General features: G+C 36.8%; 1 protein-coding gene and 1 long non-coding RNA gene across 5 annotated transcripts in view; one reads left to right on the plus strand and one right to left on the minus strand.

The window, feature by feature from the left end:
* On the minus strand, window positions 1–16,977 carry LOC146403817 (uncharacterized). The gene is made up of 2 exons (XR_014843072.1): window positions 16,796–16,977; window positions 1–6,077 (listed from the first exon to the last, which is right to left on the minus strand). It is a non-coding gene; the product is annotated as an uncharacterized LOC146403817 (long non-coding RNA).
* Window positions 14,479–27,224, plus strand: part of LOC145303668 (peripheral myelin protein 2-like) — a 19,164-nt gene continuing 6,418 nt past the window's right edge. Inside the window, exons 1-5 of one of the 4 annotated variants that reach the window (XM_085020843.1) lie at window positions 14,479–14,606; window positions 16,974–17,146; window positions 17,599–17,700; window positions 17,881–17,925; window positions 23,891–23,926. In XM_085020843.1, the coding sequence (XP_084876969.1) occupies window positions 14,534–14,606; window positions 16,974–17,146; window positions 17,599–17,700; window positions 17,881–17,925; window positions 23,891–23,926 (429 nt within the window). In that variant the 5' untranslated portion in view covers window positions 14,479–14,533. Of the gene's footprint in view, window positions 14,607–16,973; window positions 17,147–17,598; window positions 17,701–17,880; window positions 18,120–23,890; window positions 23,927–27,224 lie in introns of those variants that run through there. The other 3 variants (NM_001445382.1, XM_085020844.1, XM_085020845.1) reach the window with 3 other exon arrangements.

Here is a 27,224-nt window from a genome sequence, read left to right on the forward strand (position 1 = left end):
TTTTTGTATTGTTTTTTTTTTTATGGCTGTCCTTTTTATGGCTTCCATATGGCCAGCATATGGAAGTTGCCCGTGTTAGGGATCAAATCAGAGCTGCAGCGGCAGGCCTATACCACAGCCTCAGCAACTCTGAATCTGTGTTGCACCTGTGACCTACATTGCAGCTTGCAGCAATGCCAGGTCCTTAACCCACTGAGTGAGGCCAGGGTTTGAACCTGCATCCTCATGGACACAGGTTCTTAACCTACTGAGGCACAACAGGAATTCCCCTAAGGCAGTTGTTACATGTGTGAAATAGTTCATGGTCAGCTGGCCCAAGTGCTGTCATTTCATGTATATCTGTCTTAGAATATTAACAGAGAGAGAAGTAAAGTAGCAATGCGGAATGTAGAAAAAGTTTTCTAGGCTACAAGTTTTAATAAAAAATTATTGGTAAACTAAACTATTCCTGGAATATCTTGAGAGTTAAGTCTAAATAATCTAATAATACTTATTCCAGAAAAGGAATGACAGCCTCGTAATGGATAATGATGCAAATGTTCTTGTAGTGGTTTCCAAATCGCTCTTTTTTTCTTACCAGTGGAACTTTTTATTCAAGTAAGAGTGAATATGTTCTGGAACTTTCTATTCAAATAAAATCTCCATGGAATCCCAAGATATAAAACAGACAAAAATGAGAATAAGTTTTCTCAGATAGGGGTGTGTGTTCATTCTTATGTTTGTGTTTGTGTTTGTTTTTTTCCTGCACTTTGTGAAGCCTTGAAGCACCACTATAGAACACTGGAGATTCATGTACATAGACTGACATTTCTAAACCACACACATGTATTTTATAGTAAGCCAGAAAGAATGTCCTGCAACTGATACAATTCTGTTTGTGATGTTTCCTTTAAAAATAAGTTTATTGTTTATTGTTTATTTTATTTTATTTTTTTGCTTTTTATGGCCGCATCCACAGCATATGGAAGTTCCCAGACTAGGGGTCGAATTGGAGCTGCAGGTGCAGGCCTACACCACAGCCATAGCAATGCTGGATCCCTGACCCACTGAGTGAGGCCAGGAATCAAACACATATATTCATGGATACTATTCAGATATGTTTCCACTGCACCACAGTGAGAACTCCCATAAGTTTATTATTTTTTGTATACCAACTGTATGCATAACACTAAGATGGAGAAGACAGAAAAGGTGAATTAAATTTCTGATCATAAGAATTTGCTTCCTTTCATAAAAAAAAAAAAGACAGTTGGACTTCTACCTTAGGTTCACTCAAGGATTGGAGAACTCAAAAAGAGAATATTTGTAGGGATTGATTAAGAAAATCTTGGTAAACCAGTATTTATTAAGCACTTACTATGGTCTAGGCACTTTGCATTCTTTACCTAATTTACTAGTAAAATAATACTATGAGAAGGATTTAGTATTCCCAATTATAGGTAAGAAACCTGAGTTTCAAAGTTCAAGTCTATAAATGTAGTAAGGAATAGATGTAGGAATTTGATATTCAAAAGAGCAATCCTGGCTGGGATACAGATCTAGGATCCCTCAGTATTCAAGTGGTAACAATCCATAAATGATAATGAGATCATCCAAGGAGAGTTTGTAAAAAGAAAATAGTTGAAGTTGTCCAAGTGCCTGTCTCAGGAATTTCAACTCAACAAGTTCTACACTAAACTTATGGTTACTTCCCCCTTCAATCCACTCTTAAAGCTTGCTCATTATTCTACTTTCCACATCTCGGGGAATGTCAGAATGTTTTATCCAATTGTCTATTCCATAAATCTGAAAACCATCCTTGAAGATGACTTCTTCTTCACTCTGCAACATTTATTTTATTAAAGAATCATGTTGAATCTATTAACTTAAAAAATTTAATGGTTCTCGTTCTCATTGCTATAGCACTGTCATTTTCTCCTTTAATTATTAACAAATATCCCTCTTTGTCTTTATTCTCTCCTCTCTTCTCCAAGCCATGTAGACTTGATGAATGATATTTACACCATGAAAACCTGACCTAGACACTTAATTATTAAAGCCTTTAGGTGGCTCCCATTTCATCCACAGAAGGTCAGTTCTCCTTAGCATGTCATGTAAATGTGTCTTACACATGCATTTTCTTATCTATAATTTTTTGGTTTTATCATGGCTCTTGTTCTGTCTACATTCTTTTCTTCACTTATACCAAAAGGAAAAAAAAGGAAGTCCACAGGCTAGGGGGAAAATAGGAGCTGCATACACTGGTCTATGCCACAGCCACAGCAATGCCAGGTCTGAGCCACATCTATGATCTACACCATAGTTTGTGGCAAGGCCAGATCCCTAACCCACTGAGTGAGGCCAGAAATTGAACCTGCACCAACATGGACACTAGTCGGGTTTTAACCCACTGAGCCACACTGGGAACTCCCCTTAGTGTTTCTCTTTCTCTCTCTCTTTTATTTATTTTTGGGGGGCTGCCCTGTGGCATATGGAGTTCCTGGGCCAGGCATCAGATCTGAGCCACAGTCTTGACTCAAGCTGTGGCAGTGGCAACACTGGATCCATAACCCTCTATGCCACACCAGAGATCAAACCTGTGGCCCAGGGTTCCCGAGATGCCACCATTCATGTTGCACCAAAGCAGGAATTCCTGTATTTTTTTTTTTGGTGTGTGTGTGAATTATTCTATTTCTTCCCATCTAGAATTCCTTCCTCCCTCCTTCTAAGCCTTCTCCATACATTAATGGTACTTCTTTACAAAGTGCCACTTCCAGGTATGTGTATATGTGAATTATTTTTCAAAATGTACTATTCAAGTTTAATTCCTATTTTTGAAGTGGTATGGAAATACTGAGTAAGAAAAAAAATCCAGGCAATATAAATTTACGAGAATAAATTTCTTCTTCTCTACATTTTTGCCATAATATCAAGTCTGTAGAAACACAACATATCTTCTGTGTCAATTATCTGATTTATCCTGACTGGGACCACTTTGAAGCTCCATAGTTTTTCATTGGCATTGCTTATACCCATACCCATACAGAAAAAATACAGGAGATTCTACTCTTAAAGGAAGAGCAATAGGATCAAATGGACTTCTAGGAAGGGAATATGTGGACATAGAGTCCAACTATATCCTGAAGTATATTTGAAAAAAAACCACTTACTCCATCTTTAGAAACAGTAAGAATAAGGTGAAATAATCGGCTAGCATATTCCTTCTTTTCTCCAATTACCACCACTATACTCATTGAGCTACAATTTTTGGTTTATAAATACTTCTTCCAAAACCAAAAAAGCATTGTTGACTTTAGTTTTTACTTGAAAATCATGCATCAACTTTGGGTAGGTGAACTAAGCTCTTGCTTAAAATAGTGTTTTTGGAGTTCCCATCATAGCACAGGGGAAACGAATCTGACTAGGAACCATGAGTTTGTGGGTTTAATCCCTGGCCTTGCTCAGTGGGTTAAGGATCTGGTGTTGCCATCAGCTGTGGTGTAGGTCACAGATGGGGCTCAGATCTGGCGTTGCTGTAGCTCTGGCGTAGGCCAGCAGCTACAGCTCTGATTAGACCCCTAGCCTGGGAATCTCCATATGCTGTGCATGTGGCCCTATGAAGACAAAAAAATTATATATATAGTGATTTTCACCTAAGTCATTATTATGACTTGAAACATATGCCATAAGTTACTACTAATAATGAAGTACCAAAAGTTTAAGAATTGTTTTACTTTAAAAATAAATTACTAAAATTTAGTATTGTCCTATAAAATATTGTGTCATAAACCTGTTCTTTTATTTGCTTTCTTTTTTAACTCAATGAATTTTATTATATTTATAGTTGTAAAATGATCATCACAACCCAATTTTACAGCACTTCCATCCCAAAGCCCCAGCCCATCCTCCTACCCCCAATCTGTATCCTTTGGAAACCATAAATTTTTCAAAATCTGTGAGTCAGTATCTATTCTCCAAAGAAGTTCATTGTGTCCTTTTTTTAGATTCTGCATGTAAGTGGTAGCATATGATGCTGGTATCTCACTGTCCAACTTCAGTTAGCATGATAATTTCTAAGTCCATCCATGTGGCTGCAAATGCCATTATTTTTTCCTTTTAATGGCTGAGTAATATTCCATTGTGTATATGTACCTTATCTGCATACCACACCTCTGTCAATGGACATTTAGGTTGTTTCCATGTCTTGGCCATTGTATAGAGTGATGAAAAAAACATTGGAGTACATGTATCTTTTCGAGTCATGGTTTTCTCTGGATAGATGCCCAAGAGTGGGCTTGCTGGATCAAATGGTAATTCTGTTTTCAGTTTTCTGAGGTACCTCCATACTGTTTTCCACAGCGGTTGCACCAATTTACATTCCTAACAGTGAATAGGTTTCCCCTTTCTCCACACCCTCTCCAGCATTTACTTTTTTGTAGACTTTTTTATGACGGCCATTCTGGCTGGTGTAAGGTAGTACCTCATAGTAGTTTCGATTTGCATTTCTCTAATAATGACTGAAGTTGAACATCTTTTCATGTTTTGTTTTTTTTGTCCATCTGTTATGTCTCCTTTTGGAGAAATATCTGTTTAGATCCTCTATCCATTTTCTGATGGGGTTGTTTGTTTTGGTATTGGGGTGCAGGAGATGTTTATAAATTTTGGAGATTAATCCCTTGTCAGTTGATTCATTTGTAAATATTTTCTCCCATTCTGTGGGCAGCCTTTTCATTTTGTTTAGGGTTTCCTTCAATGTGCAGAAACTTTAAAGTTTAATTAGGTCCAATTTATTTATTTTTGTTTTTATTGTCATTACTCTAGGAGGTGGATCTGAGAAGATATTGCTATAGTTTGTGTCAGAATGTTTGGCCTATGTTTTCCTCTAAGAGTTTTATAGTATCCAGTCTTATATTTAGGTCTTTAATTCATTTTGAGTTTATTTTTTTGTATGGTGTTAGGAAGTGTTCTCATTTCATTTTTTACATTTGTAGCTGTCCAGTTTTCCCAGAACCACTTATTAAAGGGACTGTCTTTTCTCTATTCTATATTCTTGCATTTGTTTGTTTCTTGAGTGGGAGAGAAGAAGGTTAAGTTATCACTTGGACATGAGAAATAATCAAGGGTTTGTGAGGCACTTGCAAAAATTATCCCTTAGGTGTTTTGTTGAAGAGAAGAAAAATAGACAATGAATTTTTGACTCAGGATGTGTAACCCTCCGAGATGGCTTTTGGGTGGTGATGTTGTTCATATTTGAGATATGGCTTCTGGGTAATGTAGTTACAGGACTATTAATCAGAAGTTATGAGTGGGGAATTTCTGGGTGAGAGAGAAAGTCACACCACTTTGATAACTTATCAATGAACACCCTTGGCTCAGTATACATGGAAAACACAATTTTGACCTTTAAACCAGTTATAAATCCATCCATCATTCATATACCATCTCCATCTCAATCCACAACAGATGGTGGCCACTATCATTGCACTTTCTTCCATCATTGCAAGTTATCCACCTTCCTTCCCCAACTGAAATGATTTCTAGGACATATAAAGGGCCAGCACATTTCCCTTCCCTTCATTTTCTACCTTTCCTCATTTTTGGACCCTTAATTAAAGACTAGGAGATTCAAGGGAGGTCCATTGTGGCTCAGCAGTAGGGAACCTGACTAGCATCCATGAGGATGCAGGTTTGATTCCTGGTCTCATTCAGTGGGTTAAGGATCTGGCATTGCCATGAGCTGTGATATAGGCTAGGATCTTGCATTGTTATGACTGTGGTATAGGCCAGCAGTTGCAACCCCTAGCCTGGGAACTCCCATAGGCCACAGATGCTTCCCTCAAAAAAACAAACAAAAGACTAGGAAATTCAAAAGCAATTTCATATATAGAGGAAATTAGAAAGTTATTGTGGGAGTTCCCATCTTGGATCAGTGGTAACAAACTCAACTAGTATCCATGAGGATGCAGGTTTGATCCCTGGTCTCACCCATCAGGTCAAAGATCCAGTGTTGCCATGAGCTGTGGTGTAGGTTGCAGATGTGGTTCGGATCTGACAATCTGGCATTGTTATGGTTGTGACATAGGTCAGCAACTGCAGCTCTGGAAGTTCCATTGTCCAACAGATATGGCCCAAGAAAGAAAGAAAGAAAGAAAAAGAAAGAAAATCATTCATTGTGCATACTCAGAGAAGATAAGAGAAGACCTTACATTGATACCTTAGGCTTGCCCTTGGCACAAAGCCAGCTTACAGCAATCAAAAAACAAACACAAAAAGCAGCAAACCATACCAAAGAAGGAGAATCTAATTTTCCAAATTGCCACATTATTAAATTCAAACTTCCAGTTTTCAACAGCAAAACAATCACAAGACATACAAAGAAACAGTACAGTATGATCCATTCAAAGAAAAAAAATAAACCTGCAGAAACTGCCTTTAGGAAAGACTTGATTGTGGAATCTTTGGAGGCCAGAAGGCAAGGGGCTGACATGTTAAAATTGCTAAAAGAAAATGTGGTCAACCAAGAATCTCATATTAAGTAAAACTGTCCTTCAATAGTGACAGAAGAAGTTCCACTTGTGGCTCAGTGGTAGTGAACCTGACTAGTATCCATGAAGATGTGGGTTCAATCCCTGGGCCCACTCAGTGGTTAAGGATCTGGCACTGCTGTGAGCTGTGGTATAGTTTGCAGATATGGCTCAGATCCCACATTTCCATGGCTGAGGTGTAGGCCTTTGGCTGTAGCTCTGATTCAACCCCTAGCCTGGGAACCTCCATATGCCATAGGTGAGGTCCTAAAAAATAGCATATATAAGTAAATAAATAAATAAATAAAGTAATGGAAAAATCGAGACATTCAAGTTGAAATAAAGTGACACTACTTATCCACCTGGGAAGGCTCAGTTGACCAAGCTAAGGAGTTGGACTTGCTTCTTCAGGAAAGGATAAGCTTCCAGGCAGCGTGGTGACATGTTCAGATGTGTGTTTAGCAGGGAGGTGTGGGGTTAAAAAATAAATAAATAAATAAAATGACACTAAAAAGTATCTCGAATGGAATTTATTCATGGAATTGATGATTCAACAGGTGAAAATCAGTCAATATAATATACTATTACATTAAAATAATGCAGGGGAAAAAAAAGCTCACAGTTACCTCAATTGATACAGAGAAAGTACTTGATAAAATTTGACATTTTCTATTTATTTTATTGCCTCACATGTGGCATATGGAAGTTCCTGGGTCAGGGATTTAATTAGAGATATAGCCGTGACCTGTGCTATAGCTCCTTTAGTCCACTGTACCCATCTGAGGATAGAACCTGTGCCTCTGCTGTGACCCTAGCAGCCACAATCGGATTCTTAACCCACTGCACCATGACAGGAACTTAAATTCAACATTCTTTCATGTAAAAACATTTAATAAACTAGGCATAGGAGAAACTACCTTTACATAATAAAAGCCATATATAAAGAATTCTCAATGAATGCTATGCTCAATAGTAAAACTTGATATTCCTTTATGATAAGGAAAAAGGCAAGGGTGTCCATTCCTGCAATTTTTTTTCAATGTAGTACTGCAAGTACCACACAGAGTAATTAGAGAAGAAAAAGAAATAAAAGGCATCCAAATTGGAAAGAGCCATAATTGTTTTTATCTACAGATGATGTGATTTTTTTTTATTTTTTATTTTTACTTTTTTTAGGACTGCACCTGCAGCATATGGAAGTTCCCAGACTAGGGGTCAAATTGTAGTACAGCTGCCAGCCTCATCCACAGCCACAGCAATTTGGCATCCAAGCTGTGTCTGAGACCTAAACCACAGCTCATGGCAATGCCAGACCCTTAACCCACTGAGCGAGGCCAGAGATTGAACCCACATTCTCATGGATACTAGTCAGATTCATTTCCACTGTGCCACAATGGGAACTCCCCAGATGGTGTGATCTTATAAAAAGAAAGACTACCATCCCATAAAATTGTTAACACTAAGAATTAAATTCAGCCAAGTAGCAGAATACAAACACAAAATCAGTTGTGTTTCTATAAATTTATGTTGAACTATTTAAAAAGTAAGTTAAGAAAACAGTTCTATTTACAATAGCATCAAGAATAACATACTTAAGAATTAATTTAACCAAGGAAATTAAATATTTGTACAAAGAAAACAAAGAAAAGTTTTAAAAAGTTTTTAAAGAGATAAATAAATGGAGAGTTATCCCATATTCATAGATTGGAAGATGCCAATATTACCCAAAGTGATCTACAGATTTAATGGAATACCTATCAAAATTCTAGTGATGTTCTTTGCAGAAATAGAAAAACCAATTCTAAAATTCACATAGAATCTTAAGAGATTCTGAAGAACCAAAACAATCCTGACAATTAGAACAAAATTGAATGCATATTTCCTGATTTCTAAATGTATTACAAAGCTACTACAATCAGAACAATCTGGGAGTTCCCATCGTGGTGCATTAGAAATGAATCCAAGTAGTATCCATGAGGATGCGGATTCAATCCCTGGCCTTGCTCAGTGAGTTAAGGATCTGGCATTGCTATGATCTGTGGGTGTAGGTTGCAGAAGTGACTCAGATCCTACTGTTGCTGTGGCTGTGGGGTAGGCCAGTGGCTACACCTCTGATTTGACCCCTAGCCTAGAAACCTCCATATGCAAAAAAAAAAAAAAAAAAAAAGAAAGAAAAAAGAAAAAGTCATTGGTATAAATATATATAGACCAGGAAGAGAACAGAGAGCACAGAAATTCTTGAATATATGAGCAAATGATTTTCAACAACTGTTCCAAGACCATTCGATGGGTAAAAAATGGTCTTTTAAACAAATGATATTGCAAAAACTGGATATCCAAATGCAAAAGAATGAAGCTGGAGCCGTACTTAACACCATATTCAAATATTAGCTCAAATGGAACTGACCCAAATGTAAGGCCTAAAACTCTAATACTCTTAGAAAAAAAATAAGGCAAAATCTTCACAACATTGGATTTGGCAATGGTTTTTTTGAATGTAACACCAAAAGCAAGACAAAAAAAGAAAAAACAGACAAATTTGATTCCAGAAAATTTAAATTTCTGTGCAACAGAATACATTATAAGTAGAGTAAAAATGTGACTCACAAATAGGAGAAAATATTTGAAAATCATATCTCTGATAAGGGATTAATATCCAGAATATACAAAGAGCTCCTAAAACTCAATGACAAAAAACAACTTGATTCAAAAATGTACAAAGAGCTTTAATAGACATTTGTCCAAAGAAGACATGTAAATGGCCAACATGCACATGAAAGGATGTTCAACATTGCTAATCATTAGTGATTATGCAAATAAAAATCACAATGAGATACTGCCTCACACCCATTAAAATGAAGACTATAAAAAATTGCTGTTAAGGCTATAGAGAATTGGGAATTTTGTGCATCATTGATGGAAAAGTAAAGTAGTACAGTTGCCATTTTACTGTGGAAAACAGTAGGGCAGTTCCTCAAAACTTTAAAAATTTCACTATGTGATCCAACAATTCTACTTCTGACTATATACCCAAAAGTAATTGAAAGCAGGGTCTCAAATAGATCCATGTTCATACCAGCATTATTCATTTATTGCCAAAAATGTAAAAGCATGGATTCCCATTGTGGCTCAGTGGGTTAAGGAATGGACGTTATCACTGTGAGGAGTTGGGTGTGATCCATGGCCTCGCACAGTGAGTTAAGGATCTGGCATTACTGCAAGCTGCAGTGTAGGTTGAAGACGCAGCTTGGATCCAGTGTTACTGTGGGTGTGATATAATTTTCAGCTGCAGCTCCCATTGGACCCCTAGCTTGGAAACTTCCATATGATGCAGGTGTAGCCATAAAAAGAAAAAAAGTAAGTGTAGAAGCAATCCAAATGTCCATAAACAGAAGAACAGATAAGCAACATGTGGCATTTACATACAATAGAATAATATTAAGGGTTAAAAAGGTAGAAAATTATGAGATAGGCTACAATATGGATTGGCCTGGAAGACTTTATGCTGAGTGAACTAAACCAGTTACACGAGAACACATGCACAAATACTGCATGATTTCAATTACATGAAGTACTTAGAGTAGTAAAAATCATAGAGGCAGAAAGTAGAATGGTGGTTGCCAAGGGCTGGGGTGGAAGGTAGAATGGGGAGTTATTGTTTAATATGTATAGAATTTAAGTTTTGCAAGACGAAGTGTTCTGGAGGTAGATGTTGGTGATTGCTGCACAACAACATGAATGCACTTAATGCCAATGAAATGTGCACTTAGAAATGTTTAGGATAGTTGATTTTGTTATGTGTATTCTACCACAGTATATAATTAGAAAAAAATCTAGTGTGACTCCAGCTAAAATATTTTATGTACAGCAATAAATTATGACATATTTCTGAATACTTTTGTGGCTTCTAGTACATTTAACTTCACCAATCTCCCTCACCAGAGGAGAATGTATCATCCCCAAATTAAAATGTATTAAAAAGTACTTAATATCTACAATGTCACAAGAAATAAAGTTAATATAGAAAATGAGATATGGGAGAAACATAGAAAAATGAGACAATGGAGAAATAAGCATTCAAACTGTCACAAAAATAAGACACATAATGGTTCTATAGCAAATTATGGTATTCTAGTGACTTTGCTGGGATTATCAATTAAGAACATTTTCTTTTTCTTTTTATGGCTACACCTGTGGCATATGGAAGTTCCCAGGCTAGAGGTAAAATTGGAGCTGCAGCTGCTGGCTTACACCACAGCCACAGCCATGCCAGATTCAAGTCTCATCTGTGACCTACACCATAGCTTCAATTAAGAACATTTTAACTTTATTTATTTATTTATTTATTTATTTTTTACTGGAGGAAATGGTGCTTTTTTTAATTCTAAAAAATTAATCAAACAAAAATGCCAAAGGCTAGTGATAGTGGTGGCAGGACCAGAGAGAACTTTCTCATTTGAGAAGGGAGACTTGTATGATAAAAATGAGACCTTGAGGGAGGATGAAAGGAGTCTGATAGTCCCTGTAACAGCTAATGACCAGAAAAAAGGCCTGTCATGTGAACAGCTCAGGAGAGAATGATATATTAAAACCTTGTCTTTCTTCACTGTTATAAAGATTAAGATTAGTGATGAGGGAAGGTGTCAGTTAAAATGAAATAAATACTGTTTATTCCTTTGGTCATTCATTCACAAAACATTTATTGAGCACATACAATATACCAAGCATTGTTTTAGGGATACAGAAGTGAATAATAAATATTTCCTTTGCTCAGTGCACTCACAAAAGAGCTCAGGGGACAGCTGGAAGGTAACTCGCCATGCTTCGAGAAAAGTTCTCTAAGATATTTCTATGCAAGTATAGTTGTGCACAGAATAGGGATCAACCAGTCTGAACCAGTTTCAAAGATGTTTGAGTTTGATCTGGAGAGATGGGAGATGCTGTGTACAAGGCCAATATCACCCAATACATGGGGGAATTGGTTTTAAGAGTCCAAATTAATTTAGGTGGAGCTATATACAAAGGCTTAAACTGCAAGTAAAAACTCAGATAAAAATAATCATGGAATTTGTGAATTCTTCCAGTAAGGATTCCAGAAATAAACTGGTTTTGAATTTTTCTCTCCTTTCCACTGTGCCCCATTCTCAGTTTTTGTCTCAACTTTAAGTTGGTAACACAATGAATGCAACAGTTCTAAACATCATACAATAGATGGCCAACAAGCACATGAAAAAATGCTCAATATAACTGATTATTAGAGAAATGCAAATCAAAACTACAGTGAGGTACCACCTCACACCGGTCAGAATGGCCATCATTAGTAAGTTCACAAATAACAAATGCTGGAGAGGGCGTGGAGAAAAGAGAACCCTCCAAAACTGTTGGCGAGAATGTAAACTGGTACAACCATTATGGAAAACAGTATGGAGGTACCTCAGAAAACTAAATATAGAACTACTGTATGACCCAGCAATCCCACTCTTAGGCATATATCCAACAAATCTTTCCTTTAAAAACATACATGCACCTGTATGTTCATTGCAGCACTATTCACAATAGCTGAGACATGGAAACAATCTAAACGTCCATCAACAGATGAATGGATTAAGAAGATGCAGTATATATGGGTTAATGGATACAAACTATTGCCTTTGGAATGGATTAGCAATGAGATCCTGCTGTGTAGCACTGGGAACTATGTCTAGCCACTTGTGATGGAGCATGATAATGTGAGAAAATAAAATGTGTACATTTATGTGTAAGTGGGTCACCATGGTGTACAGTAGAAAAAAAAATTGTATTGGGGAAACAATTAAAAAATAAAATATTTTTTTTTAAAAAAGATGCAGTATATATACACAATGGAATACTACTCAGCCATAAAAAAGAATAATGCCATTTGTAGCAACATGGATGGAACCAGAGACTCTCATACTAAGTGAAGTAAGTCAAAAAGAGAAAGACAAATACCATATGATATCACTTATGTCTGAAATCTAACATACAGCACAAATAAACCTTTCCACAGAAAAGAAGCTCATGGACTTGGAGAATAGACTTGCTGTTGCGAAGGGGGAGGGAATGGGATAGACTGGGAATCTGGGATTAATAGATACAAAATATTGCATTTGGAGTGGATAAGCAATGAGATTCTGCTGTATAGCACTGGGAACTATATCTAGTCACTTGTGATGGAGCATGATGGAGGATAATGTGAGAGAAAGAATGTATATATGTATGTGTGACTGGGCCACTTTGCTGTACAGTAGGAAATTGGCAGAACACTGTAAACCAACTATAATGGAAAAAATAAAATCATTAAAAATGTATCATATGAGAAAGCAAAATTTAACAGAAATATAGGTAGGCTGGGGACTGCCCCTCTGGCTCTCTCTTGGGGTGAGGGAATTTTATCAAAGCCAGAAATTTAACTTTCTCTTTTGTCTCATGGGCCACAGAATTTATTTTAGAATCAACAAATGGTGGAATAATTGGAACAAAGGTGGTTACACTAATCGGGGATCTTTGTCATACTACCCTACTCGCAGACATACACAGGCAGGTAGGCTGGCCATCTTTAAGCAGAGAGTATATATATATATATATATATGAGAGAGTATACATATATAGAGTATACATATACTGTATGTGTGTACACACATATACCCAGTAAAGCAAGATCTAGTCAATTCTTTAATTGAACATTGCTTCTGAGTATACTTTTAACTGCTAAGGCACTTATTTTCAGCCTGGATCTCGGTTTCCTAAAACTAACTCTAGCTTTTTGTTCCCTCTGGTTTGCCCTCCAGATAGTTTAATAACCATTTCATCTATAAGGATACTGCATTATACATTTTCCTTTGTATGTTTTTATCAAAATAAATTCCTTATCCCACTTAAAATATAACTTTGTGGTGCCAAACCACCAACCTCTTAAAAATTTTTTTTCCACAAAAAGGTGATTTGAATGAAGAGTTCTTTGACTTAAAGAAATATCTGATGCAGGCAGGTAATAGTGTGAACATTCTTCTTCTGGTGCCTGGCACTCTAATTTTCCAGCCTTCTTCAAAACAAGGGTGTGATATAAATCCAGAGCTTGCCTGTCCAATCCTTCTTAGTAAAGGCAGTACCTGCAAGGTTTACTTCCATTACTTCGGTGGCAGATGATTTCAGAAGTAATTCCACAGATATTTAAATTATCTGTTGCCTTTGTCTTTCTTTTAGAACACAGATATTAAAATACCATATTTCTCCTTAAAACTTCCCCTCACAATTTCAAGTAGTATATTTTAACATCAAGATTTCCTTATGAGTCTAAAAGGTGAATTTAACAAGCATCAGCTTCCTCTCTTTTTTAAGACTTAAATTACAAAACACCATCAATGATAATTGTTATTTTTCTTCCAAGTCCTCAATTACTCTCAATTAACAACAGTGATAATATTCATAATACCCTACACCTCACTCCAACCAGTCATAGACATTTAAGTTACATTAACTAATATCAGTTCATCAACCCAGCAAGGAAGGGAGGGACAGATATTATTTTAATGAAGAAGGTACTCTGGCATTGTGACTTGTCCAAATAAAAAACAGCTGAGGTGGACCAAGCAAGGATGTCCAAACAAGGGTCAGGTGGGAAAACACCTCAGTCAGGTATTCATTAGGCATTTGTTGGGCTATTCTTACAGGATTGCCTCAGCATTCATAGTTCAAAATGCTGATGTCTATTGAAAATTGCCTCCATTCCAAGTAATATTCATCTGGTGACCATTAGCTTACAAGTGTCTTTGCTAGAAGCTATAATTATTGACTTAAATTTAACTTAACCTGTTAATTTTCTGTCTATTTGGAGGTAAATAAAGTGAGTAAGTGCTGGTGTCTAGAATATTTGCTTTAGCTGCTGCTCATTGGCCATTTCAGAAGTCACATGATAAAGATGCCTTTTAAATTAAGATACTGCTAGCAAAGTATTGCCTAAGTTTCTTTGACTTTTGGTTGTGAGAACCTCTTCTTAGCAAGCTTTCATCATGATTGAGCATTTCCTGGGAACCTGGAAGCTGGTATCCAGTGAAAATTTTGAAGAATATATGAAAGAGTTAGGTGAGAAATACCACTACAATATTCAAAAACTGGTAATGCATTTTGTGATGCGGTTGGGTTTGTACATTACAATAAATTTTTCTACACTTTTCTCTCTCTCTCTTTTTTTTTTTTTTTTTTTTTGTGATTCCAGGGTATATTCAAGTGAGGTTAACAAAGTTTATGTCTACTTTTACTTTTTTTATTACTCATGTTTATCTCTATTTGGAATACTAGGCTCACAGATACTTCCTTCTAGTTATTATTCATATAGTTAAATAATTTATCCTTTTAGAAAATACTTCATCCTACTCTTATGAGAGTCTTTTTTTTTTTAGCGTGGTCATTTCATTAAATAGGTCTTTCCAGCTTCACACTTATAGACAGTAATACCTATCTGTAATTAAATTTATCAACTCAATTTGTTTCAAAGTTTTCTTTTTTTTTTTCTTTTGTCTTTTTAGGGCCACACCCACGGCATATGGAGGTTCCCAGGATAAGGGTCCAATTGGAGCTACAGCTGCTGGCCTATACCTCAGTCACATCGATGCCAGATCTGAGCCACATCTGCAACCTACACCACAGCTCATGGCAATGCCAGATCCTTAACCCACTGAGCAAGGCCAGGGATTGAACCCGCAACCTCATGGTTCTTAGTCAGATTCATTTCTACTGCGCCACAACAGGAACTCCCTCAAAGTTTTCTTTAAGTTATAACTTAAAAAGAGCAATAGCAACAAACAAAATTTCTAGTTGGTTAATTTTTACAGTTCTGACACATGTGGGAGATATTTAAAAATATTATATGGAAGAATTTCAAATGTTTTATTAGAAAATTAGAACATTTTTACTCAAGGAATTTCTCACTATTGGATATTTCTCAAAAGCATAAACTGCATGCATGCTTTGGTTCCTATTCAATTGAATAAACATTATTGATGATAACTCAGAGCTGTAATAACTAAACAATCATTTACTAAAGCTAGAAGAACCTTATTTAATATTTAATTAAATAATTTAAAATATTTAACTCAGAGAATCCCCCTTCTAATCAATTGTATATTAAGTCAAGAATTTTTTAATCTTACTTTTTTTAAACTTGACGAAATTGATCAATACATAATCAGAAGTCAATGAGCTCATAATACAACATGTGTTCCTTTTTATTTAGTATAAACTCTCTCAGGAAGTAATAAAAAATATAATTCCCTATCTCTTCATGGATTTATAGACCATTTTTTTTTAGTTAAAAACACTTTTTAAAATAATAAATAATTAAATGAGTTTGGAGGCATCGAAGAAACGTGGGGCTTTGGCAAAAGTAGCCATGTTTTGATTGGAAGGTGGGCTTCAGCAGAATGCAAGAGAGAATAACAGCTGAGCACTTACTATCTGATTCTACCAGGCTAAGTCCCATCATTTACTCTCTCAACATGACTCTGAGGTGAGTACCATAGTTATCCACACTTAACTGTTCAGAAAGCTGAAAGTTACCAAAGGGAAATACCATGGCCAACCTAACAAGTGGCAGTGTTGGAGCCCGGGGTTTTGGCCACGTTATTTCTCACTCTTCTGTCACCCACAGATAACACTGCTTCTCTGTAGTCAGCCCAAGAATGAGTGTAAAATTGAGTTCTATATCAATACTCAGAGATGGGAGTCAGCCCTTCTGCCCACCTACTCTGAGTCAAGTTCAGCAGTGGACTGTCCCCAACCTGAACAACACGGCCAGGCTCTCAGCCAAACTGTCCAGTTTCCTACCTCCTCTTTACATGGTCAGCTCTGAATTTTATCTGCAAATACGAGTGAAGCTTGGACTTTATAATAAATCATAGACAGAGTAGATTAGATGAAAATGAAAACTGCATTTCTTTTTTTTTTTTAAGAAAAAAAAGTGTGTTAAAATTCTTGGACAATTAAAAATAAAAACTGTGTTTGAATTCCAGCTCCAATAATTACCAGATACATCACCTAAAATAAACCTCTCTGCCTCTCTGGGACTTGGTGTTCTCATCTCTAAAATGAGGATAACACACCCTGCGCTGTTGTGGTAATATTTCATGTAGTAAAGTACAGACAAGATTGAAAGACACTGTACAAATATACATTTTAAAGGAAGTACAAGGGTCTCAAAGATTTCAGGTGAAGCACAATTGTCTCAAGAAGTGAATTTAGCTTTTCAAAATGTCAAGTATAATTACTAGGCATACCTTCTGATGCGGAGGTCTGGCTCAGTCTAGCTATCACCAAGAGCACTGAAGAAAATATGGCATATTAATCAAAACTTCAATGGGGGGGAGAATGCATTCTTCTTAAATTACTTTCCAAAACAATTGCCAGCCCTTCTTCCTAAGCTTCTTTAGAAGATTGTGTTTTCTCTGCCTTCAGGAGTGAGCGCTACCCTCCGGAACCTTGCGGGGTTAGCAAAACCCAGAATCCGTATCAGTGCCCATGGGGATAATGTTAACATCAAAACAGAAAGCTCTTTCAAGAACACAGAGATCACCTTCAAGCTGGGGGAAGAATTTGACGAAACCACAGCAGACAACCGGAAAGTGAAAGTAAGAACTAAATCTTCCTGGTGCATACTCAGGAAAACACTAGAAGGGGATTAGGCATGGTTTATTCTAATTTAATTAATCATCAAGTCTGTCTGGTCTTGTTTTGTTAATTAATATTGTACATCTTTAAAGTCAATTCTTTTGCAAATGATTCAGGGCCAAAAACTTCAACATGTTTTCACTGTTTTTCTGATCTCTCTTTATCATTGGATAAAAGAACATGTAGAACATTATTCACAAATAGTTTAGCTGTTTCTCTCCTGGGGGAGAAAAGTATTGATTGCATAATCTCTTGAGACTCCCTTAGCTTGATGGTATTAAATTATGACAAGAATTAATGTGAGAATTTTGGAGAAAGGAATTTCAAAATCAAAGTTAAAAGGTAGATGTCTCATTTTGTGTAGATTAGAATTCAGTGACTTGCTGTTTCTGATTCCTTTCTGCATTTATAGAGCATCATAACCTTAGACGGTGGGTCCATGATTCATGTCCAAAAATGGCTCGGCAAAGAGACAACAATCAGAAGACAAATTGTAGATGGGAAAATGGTAGTGGTGAGTTTTCTCTAAATTCAGGGTTTTTTTTTTTATTTTTTTTTTAGATGTTCCTATTTGAGACAGGCCTTTCAAGTTACTTAATTGTTTTGCATCCTGAATAGAGGATCTGGGGAAAGAGGGGTGGAAGAAGATTAACCTGTAATGTACCAACTCTACTAGATCCCTCTTTGCTTTTAGGAATATACCATGAACAATATTGTCAGCACTCGAGTGTACGAAAAGGTATGAAGAAAGTGTCTGCATCAGTGAAAACTCGTTCACTAACAGGAAACAGACTTGAAGAGGATATGCTCAGAGCCAGTGATTAAAAGAAAATTGCTCAACTTAAATTTGCTCAATAAACCAAATTAAGTGCAGTTTTGGATCTTTGTAGTGTTGAGGATTAGGGATGATCTGATAAACTGGTGAAACAAGAAGCCACTTGTCTATTGTGATTGTAACATCACCAAAGTGCCCTTTATCTTTGCACACCTAACTGCAGCCATTGATTTTCCCCCAGTGGATCCATTCCATTTAGGTTAAGACATTCTGTCAAAGGATGCTCTGTTGAAATTCATGGGACCTTGAATAGGGGATACATTCTAATCTTTGTAACCCACTTTGGGCAACACAGATGCTGAAAACCAATGTAGCTGTTTAATTTTATTTTTTTAATTTTTGCAGAAAACTGGCCCTGTGTAAAGTAGATAGGCTAGATAGATGATAGGTAGGTAGGTAGGTAGATAGATAGAAAGAAAGAAAGAAAGAAAGAAAGAAAGAAAGAAAGAAAGAAAGAAAGAAAGACAGACAGACAGACAGACAGACAGAAAGAAAAAAGAAAGAAAGAAAGAAAGAAATTGGATAGATAGATAGAAGATAAATGAGAGAGAGGGAGATGGAGCAAGGTAGACTATGCAATAGAGACTGGACCTTGTACATTGTGCTTGAATTATTATAGAAGAACATTTAAAGCCATAAATGTCTAACTTCTCCATAAAATCTTTTAAAATTGTTAGAGCTATGCAAAGTCCTTTAATAATTTTATCAATTACTGTTCCCTGGAAATACTCTCAGATCTTAGAGAAAAGCTTAGAGTCATATAGGTAAAGTTAAAGTTAGCTTTTACATTATGTAAAATAAAGAATTATGTAAATATCATGTTGCCATCTAAATGGTAGTTGCTCAAAAATAATGTCTGAGGGTAGTAGTGTTTAATATGTGCTAAAGTAGACTGTCCATATAATTGGTCCTCTGAAATGGGTAAGAGGTGAAAAGTGGAAAGAGGCACTATCAAAATTATACCTGGGAATTCCCACTGTGACTCAGCAGAAACGAACCCGACTAGTATCCATGAGGACGTGGGTTGGATTCCTGGTCTTGCTCAGTGGGGTTAAGGATCTGGCATTGCCATGAGCTGTGGTGTAGGTCGCAGCTATGTCTCAGATCTGGTGTTGCTGTGGCTGTGGCGTAGGCTGGCCACTGCAGCTCTGATTCGAACCCTAGCCTGGGAACCTCCAGATGCCGCCCTAAAAGAAAAGGCAAAAAAAAAAAAAAAAAAAAAAAGAAAGAAAGAAAATTACACCTGGACAACAAGTATAAACTTGGACCGCCCTAGGCAAACTGGGGGTGTGCTCACCTTAGTAAGGATGAAATTGGAGGGTAATATATAAAAGGATTGGGCATGGGATTAGGACAAGAACTGAATTATTGGTGAAGGAAAGTAACCAGAGTTGTCACATTAAACCCTGAAAACCTCTGAGTGTAGAGTTTTGTACCTGAAGTCATGGGCTTGGTAGTGGCCATACAACTGCCAGATGTGGGCAATGACAGTCATCCCCACCCTAACTCCCCGTCCTGGCCCCGTGATGTGTCTCTGTCCTTCCTGGAGGACTCACATGTATACAAAATGTACCTGTGTTCAAAGAAGCTACCCCCCACCCCACATCCCCAGGATAGTGTCTGGTGCACAAAGGGAAGTACAGGTTAAGGTTTCCTTCATCAGATGATGGTTTCTGCGCTGGGGCTGGACAACAGCACTTTAGTGGCAACTCAGATCAGGGAGAGACTATTCTAAAAAGCACTAGGCACTTACTCATTTCAATCTTTGGCTTCACTAATATTATAGTTCTGAATGTTCGAGACTTATTCCGCCTCTCATAAATGTCACAAGTCAAAGCACAGACAGCCTAAATGAGAAATAAGTCCTGATGTGGAATCTTTCGCAGGTAGAATCAAATATACTTGTCCTGAGGAAATTATTCATTCATCAAGTTCTCACACAGTGAACATTGTTTGTTTAATACTGTATTAGGTGATAGCCAACAGCAATGAGTTAGACATGGAGTTCACAATTCGCTTTTTTTTTTTTTTAAGGCCACACCCACGGCATATGGAAGTTCCCAGACTAGGGTGTTGAATTGGAGATACAGGTGCCAGCCTACACCATAGCCACAGCAACATGGGATCCGAGCCGCGTCTCTGACCTATACCACAGCTCACGGCAGTGCCGGATCCCTGACCCACAGAGTGAGCATCGTCATGGATACTAGTCGGATTTGTTTCCACTGCACCACAATGGGAACTCCCCACAATTGCCTTTTAATGTTACAGGGGCAGAGGCCTCTTGAAACACTATTGCCTTTAGTTTTGTTCTCAGTCAAATCGTGTCAAAATTTCTGCAAGAAAATAATCCATTGAAGTTTATACTTAGAATTCCTGGTCTTTACTAAGGATATTCACATGATCCATCTCCTGGTATATCTGACTTACCTTTAAAAGTCATTATGGGTCTATAAGTAAATAACACGTCATATTTGTCAAGTGTACTGGAGTTATAGAAAAAGGTTAACAATCACACTTTTCATTACTGAGCAATAAAAGTCCATTATTTATTTACTTTCCAAAAGGATTAGAAATAGAGGAAGTGAAAGTAGCTTTTATAAACCACAAAGGAAGATATATTTTATTTTTGAATATTTTTTGACTGAATAACTTAGTAGTAAATGATTACATTTTAAATCCACACTGAAGTTTACAGGAAAGTATTAATTATCCAAAGATCAATCATACTAAAACCAAGATCAATACTGTTACCAAAGAACAATTCACTCCGTTTCTTTTTTTTGCTACCCAATACTATTTTGTAAACCGTAACAAAAATAATTTGTTTTGAATATACTTAATGTATTTAAATTTCATGTTTTTGCACAAAAGTTCAATAAGTGTAAAAGAACATGCTTTTTAAAAATGGTTATTAAAAGGCAACTGACTATTGTGAAGATAGTAACAGAAAACAGATGGAAATTTAGGATGAAGTATCAGGACATAAAAAGTCATTAAGTTACAGATCCTTACTATTTTATTAGTATGTTTTTGGCCACACTCTCAGCATGCAGAAGATGCTGGGCCAGGGATCAAACCTTCATAACAGCAGCAACCCGAACCACTGTGGTGACAATGCTTGGATCTTTAACTTGCTGCATTATTTTAAATATTTATGGAAAAATAGAGTCCATCCACTTTGAAGTTTGGTATCTAGATCCTATGTAATTTTTAGAAAGGGACAAGGTGGGAAAGAAGCATCTAACCACCAGCTCCATTATAAAACAGGAAGTGTCTGCTGCCCCAGAGGCACATTTCAGGGAAGTAGAACGAATGGGATTCAAGAACCAGGCAGAGCAGGGCATGAATCCTGCTTCTGCCATCTGACAGCTGCAGGAGTTACTTCCCCCCTTTAGCTCTTTCCTTTGCAAAACGGAGACTGTCTACTTCACAGCGTTGTGATTAGGGTAAGTGAGACATTGTACAATGGACCAGCACAAGGAATCCTTCATATGTCATATTCCCCACATTCCCGTTCCAGAGTTTAAGGAGATTAAAATGCAAAGAATAGGAACAATGGAAAGGCATGTGAACTAAAACAGCGGGCAGAACAACAAGTTAGATCAGAAGAGTGTGGCAGCAGAGGTAGGCAGGTTCTTGACCCAACTAATCAGTTAGAAGTGGGCTTTGGAGAAAATGGATTCTGATTTACTTTGTAAAACAGTTTAGGTTTCAATACATAAGTCACAAATCAATTTCACAGAAGTTTTCTTTTTTGGTTCTCAGAATAATTAACATATTACAGGTGATAAAACTGCAACCCAAATGTCATCTGTTTGGCAAGTGGTAAAGCTAGACCAGAACTTACTCCAAGTTCATTATAACATTCTATCTTTGTACATTAAAATATAATGTCAAGACTCTGCACCAAGATTGGAATGCAACAGAGATAGCTAATTGCCTAGGAGAAATATGGACTCGCCCTTCCATAGCATAGCGTTGGCATTGAGAAGAGTCTGCCGGCCAGGCGCTGCTCAGTCCCTCCCCTGACTCCGTGGGGCCACATGACTATTTCCTGCATTGGAGTCTGAGTGGAAGTGAGGTGTGCTACTTTGGAATCAAAAGACTAAAGAGGCAAGTGCTACCTTTTCTTCTTTCTCAACCCTTAACTGTTTGGAAGAGATGACTCTGAAATCTGAAGGATTGTGTAGGCATGAGAAAATGGACCCAAAGCCTCTGAGTCACCTCACGGAGAAATCTGACCATAGACCAGGATCATCTACTGTGGACTGGACAGGGAGCAAGAAATAAATTTCTGGATCAAGTCACTGAAGTATTAGCAATGATGGCAGCTAGCATTACTCTGAGTCAAGGTGCCATTTAATAGACTGCATTTTCACTGTGTATCCCCAGGCATGAGAATATTATAGGCTAGAATTTATCTACAACACTTGTCTTCAAATGAAGGAAGGAATGGGTTGGCATGAATAAATAAAAGTACAGCTTAAACATGACTTTAATTGATTCTCAGATCTAACTTTACGTAGTTTGAAATATGTGTTTACACATGTGTGTTACATATATAAATATGTAAATCACATGTTTTGTTTGTTTGTTTTTTAGGGCCACACTCGAGGTACATGGAAGTTCCCAGGCTAGGTGTCCAATCAGAGCCACAGCTGCCAGCCTATGCTATAGCCACAGCATAGGGATCCAAGCAGAGTCTGCGACCTACACCATAACTCACAGCAATGGCAACACTGGATCCTTAACCTTCTGAGCGAGGTCAGGCATCGAACCCTCATCCTCATGGATACGAGTCAGATTCGTTTCCCCTGAGCCACAGTGGAAACTCCCATAAATCACATTTTCCATCAAAGCCTTTATACTATCGCAAGTATTGGAAACATTTTGTAAAACATAATCAAGGAAACAAAGTAGGAAATAAAGTAGGCATCATAACCCATGATTAGAAAACTACCTGAATTTTTATGAGTTTATATTTTTTCCTTATGAAAGAAAGCTATGCGCGCGCACACACACAAACACACACACACACACACACACACACACACACACACACACATTCTTCTTTTTTTTGACTGTGCCTGTGGCATATGGAAGTTCCCAGGTGAGAGATCAAACCCACCCCACAGAAGTGATAACACTGGATCCTTAACTTCTAGTCCACCAGGGAACTCCACATACATTTTTCACTATGTTCTGCAAATGAATTATTTTTAAGAGATTCCTTCTCCCATAGGCTATAAGGGAGCAGATAGCTGAGTCCTAAAGAGTGTTTCCTAAGGATCTTTGTGCTAATGCCTAGAAAATATGGGCTGCTTTAATGTTGTTGTTATTACCACATTCTCTTTAAGAGGAAATGTAAATGAAGTAGAAAAAACTGTGGCTAGCTCAGTATATGCCGTAATAACTAGAGAAAGACACTGAAATGCAGAAATTCTCTCTTTGGTTCCATCCCCAGGGAATGAGTAACTTCAGTTCTCAAGTATTCTATTAGGAGTAATGACATAAAATCTTAGAGTAGTTTTTGTAAAAGAGGCCGCATATGCAAAAAGGTCAAGTCTAGTAAAGACGAAGCTAATTACATTGTTTGGAGGAATCACAAGCTATTTCTTCCCTCTATTTCTTGGCATTCAGCAAAAGAAAAGCTGTTAACTTCCTTTGGACTGCATAAATGCAGTTGTCCCCATAGTAACCAAAAGATCAAACATTCACTGGTGGCTGAGAAACCCCCAGGAAACAGTTTGCATTAAGAAAGCAACTTTAATCTCAGCATTTTCAAGATGAGAGAAAAGCGTTTATCTGAAACATGAAAGAGGAAGTTATCAACCCTGAAGTACCATTGTCACCTTCTGTCAAACAGATACCAAGGGGAGCACGAGATGTCCTAGTGGTGAAGGTAAGATCATTGGTCTCAGGGCATCTAGTGTCTAAGAAATCCCAAAATGTATCTTTCTACATAGAAATGGTTCATTGGCTCTTTAATGTCATCTACTGTCTCCACCTGCAAATGATAAGAAATAATTGGATTTTCTAAAATATCTGAATGACTGATTAACCTATGTCTTTCTAACTGGAGTATAAGCTCCCATGAGGGCAAGAAGTGTTGCCATTTCATTCACCATGTTATCTCCAGTGCTGCTACAGTTCAAGAAATTGGTGTTGATCAATTATCTGCATGCATGCAGGTGAAAATATGTGTGATGAATCCTGGAATTATCTTATATGCACTTTCCTAGTGTTGTAATAAGATCATGTCATTGTGAATATGGAAAGAACTACCTGCTTTTATGACTGACCAAAAGAATGATCCGGTGAAGGAATGGGCACTACAACTAAGTTTTACACTTAGATGTAACTCAAAGCCTTGCTCTCATGCCTCCAGAGGGTATGAAAAAGGAAAGGAAGAGAAGGATGGGAGAGGAGGAAAGAAGTTTAGGAGAATCCTGTTATTGATTACAAGCACAAATTTTAGATGCTTTCATATTTGATATATTATTTAATGCAAATAAACCCCTCATAAGTAGAAAATTTACGTTTTCTTCATTCAGGTAATTAACAAATGATTACCTAGTGTATACATGCATGATGTTATGTACTTGGAATATTATGTGAGCAAAATCACATGTTCCCACATACATGGAATTACGACTTTGATGGATGACATACATATTAATTAAATGATGTCTAAAGTTAATAAAAATTAACTTTTTAATTAATTGTAATAACTGTTAAATAAGGTTATACTAGAAAATAAGAAAGATGATTTAACTGGAATCTAAAGGATATAACCTCAAAGGTGGAAAAGAATGATTGAGCTGAGAGTTAAGGATTAACCATGTGGGAGTGGTTATTTTTAAATGGTTGATTTACAAAATTATATTAGTTTCAGGTGTACAGCATAGTGATTTGGTATTTTACAGATTATACTCCATTAAAAGTTATTACAAGATAATGGCTGTAATAATATATCCTGTGCTAAATAATATATCCTTGTTGCTTACCTACTTTATACAAAGTAGCTTGTATCTCTTAATCCCATACCCTAACATGCGCTTCCCTGCTTCCCTCTCCCTAGTGGTAACCACTGATTTGTTTCCCATATCTATGAGTCTATTTCTGTTTTGCTATATGCATTCATTTATATTATTTTTAGATTCTACATAGAAGTGATATCATACAGTATTCATTTGTCTGCCTTTTTCACTTAGTATAATATTCTCTAAGTCTATCCACATTGCTGCAAATGGCAGAGTCTAATTCTTTTTTATGGCAGAGTAGTATTCCATTATACATGATCACCTCTTCTTTATGTATTTGTCTATAGAGGGAAACTTGGGTTGCTTCCATATCTTGGCTATTGTAAATAATGCTTCTATAATTATTAGGGTACATATATCTTTTTGAATTAGTATTTTTGTTTTTTCCAGATATATAAACACGGGAATTGAATTGCTAGATCATATGGTAGTTCTATTTCTTGTTTTTTGAGGAATTCCATAGTTTTCCACAGTGGCTGCAGAAACTTATATCCCTGCCAACAGTGTGCAAGTGTTCCCTTTTCTCCACATCCTCTCCAACATTTGTTATTTGTGTTCTTTTTGATGATAGCCATTCTGATATGTGAGGTGATACCTCATTACGGTTTTGATTTGCATTTCTCTGATAATAGTTATGTTGGGCATATTTTCCTGTGCTTGTTATCAATCTGTATGTCTTCTTTGGAAGACTGTCTATTCAGCTCTTCTACACATTTTTTAATTTGTTTTTTTTTTTAGTTGTTTATATATTTTCAACATTAACCCCTTATCAGTCATATCATTTGCAAATATTTTCTCCCATGTTGTAGGTTTTTTCATTTTGTCCATGGTTTCTTTGGTCATTTAAAAGCTTTTGTGTTTAATTAGATCCCACTTGTTTATTTTTGCTTTTATTTTTTTTTTTGCCTTAGGAGACAGATCCACATATCCAAAATAATATTATTTGATTTATGTCGAAGTGTGTTCTGTCTCTGTTCTCTTCTAGGAGTTTTATGGTTTCGGTTGTACATTTAGGTCTTTAATACATTTTGATTATTCTTCTATATGTGAGGATGTGAGGAGATGTTCTTTTTTTTTTTTTGTCTTTTTGCCTTTTCTTGAGCCACTCCCATGGCATATGGAGGTTCCCAGGCTAGAAGTCTAATAGGAGCTGTAGCCTCCAGCCTACACCAGAGCCACAGCAACGCAGGATCTGAGCCGTGTCTGCAACCTACACCAATCCCACACCAGCCTACACCAGAGCCAATGGCAACGCTGGATCGTTAACTCACTGAGCAAGGCCAGGGATCAAACCCACAACCTCTAGTCGGATTCGTTAAACACTACACCATGACGGGAACTCCCAAGATGTTCTAATTTCAGTGTTTTACATGTAGCCTTCTGGTTTTCCCAGTGCCACTTGTTCATGAGACTGTCTTTTCTCCATTGTACTTATCTCCTTTGTCATAGATTAATTGACTATAGTTGTCTGGGTTTGTTGCTGGGCTCTTCCTTCTGTTCCATTGATTTACATGTCTATTTGGTGCCAGTACCATACTGTTTTAATTACCATAGCTTTTAGTATAGTCTGAAGTCTGGGTGGGTGATACCTTCAACTTTGTTCTTTTTTCTCAGGATTGCTTTGGATAATTAGGGGTCATTTGTTTTTCCATATGCATTTTAGGGTAGTTTATTCTAGTTCTGTGAAAACTGTCATGGGTATTTTGATAGTGGTTGCATTATATCATAGATTGCTTGGGATAATATTGCTGTTTTGACAATATTAATTCTTCCAATCAAAGAGCCACAGGATACATTTTCATTTCTTTGTATTGCCTTCAATTTCTTTCATCAATGTTTTATAGTTTTCAGAGTATAGGTCTTTCAGCTTCTTGGTGTTTATTTCTAGATATGTTTTTGATGCAGTTTTAAATGGGATTTTTAAATTTTCTTTTTCTGATAGTTCATGTCTAGTGTAGAGAAATGCGACAGATTTCTGTATGTTAATCTATACTGTGGCTTTGCTGAATTCTCTTATTCTAATTGTGTTAATCTATACTGTGGCTTTGCTGAATTCATTATTAGTTCTAATACAGAGATTTTAGGATTTCTGTATATAGTATCATGTCATCTGCAAATGGTGATAGTTTTACTTCTGCTTTTCACATTGGGATGCCT

The sequence above is a fragment of the Sus scrofa genome, chromosome 4 (genome assembly GCF_054392235.1).
Source record: "Sus scrofa isolate SSC_HxYL_T2T_F1_AM1 chromosome 4, Sscrofa_HxYL_maternal_Yorkshire_Landrace_v2.0, whole genome shotgun sequence".
Taxonomy (NCBI): Eukaryota; Metazoa; Chordata; class Mammalia; order Artiodactyla; family Suidae; genus Sus; species Sus scrofa.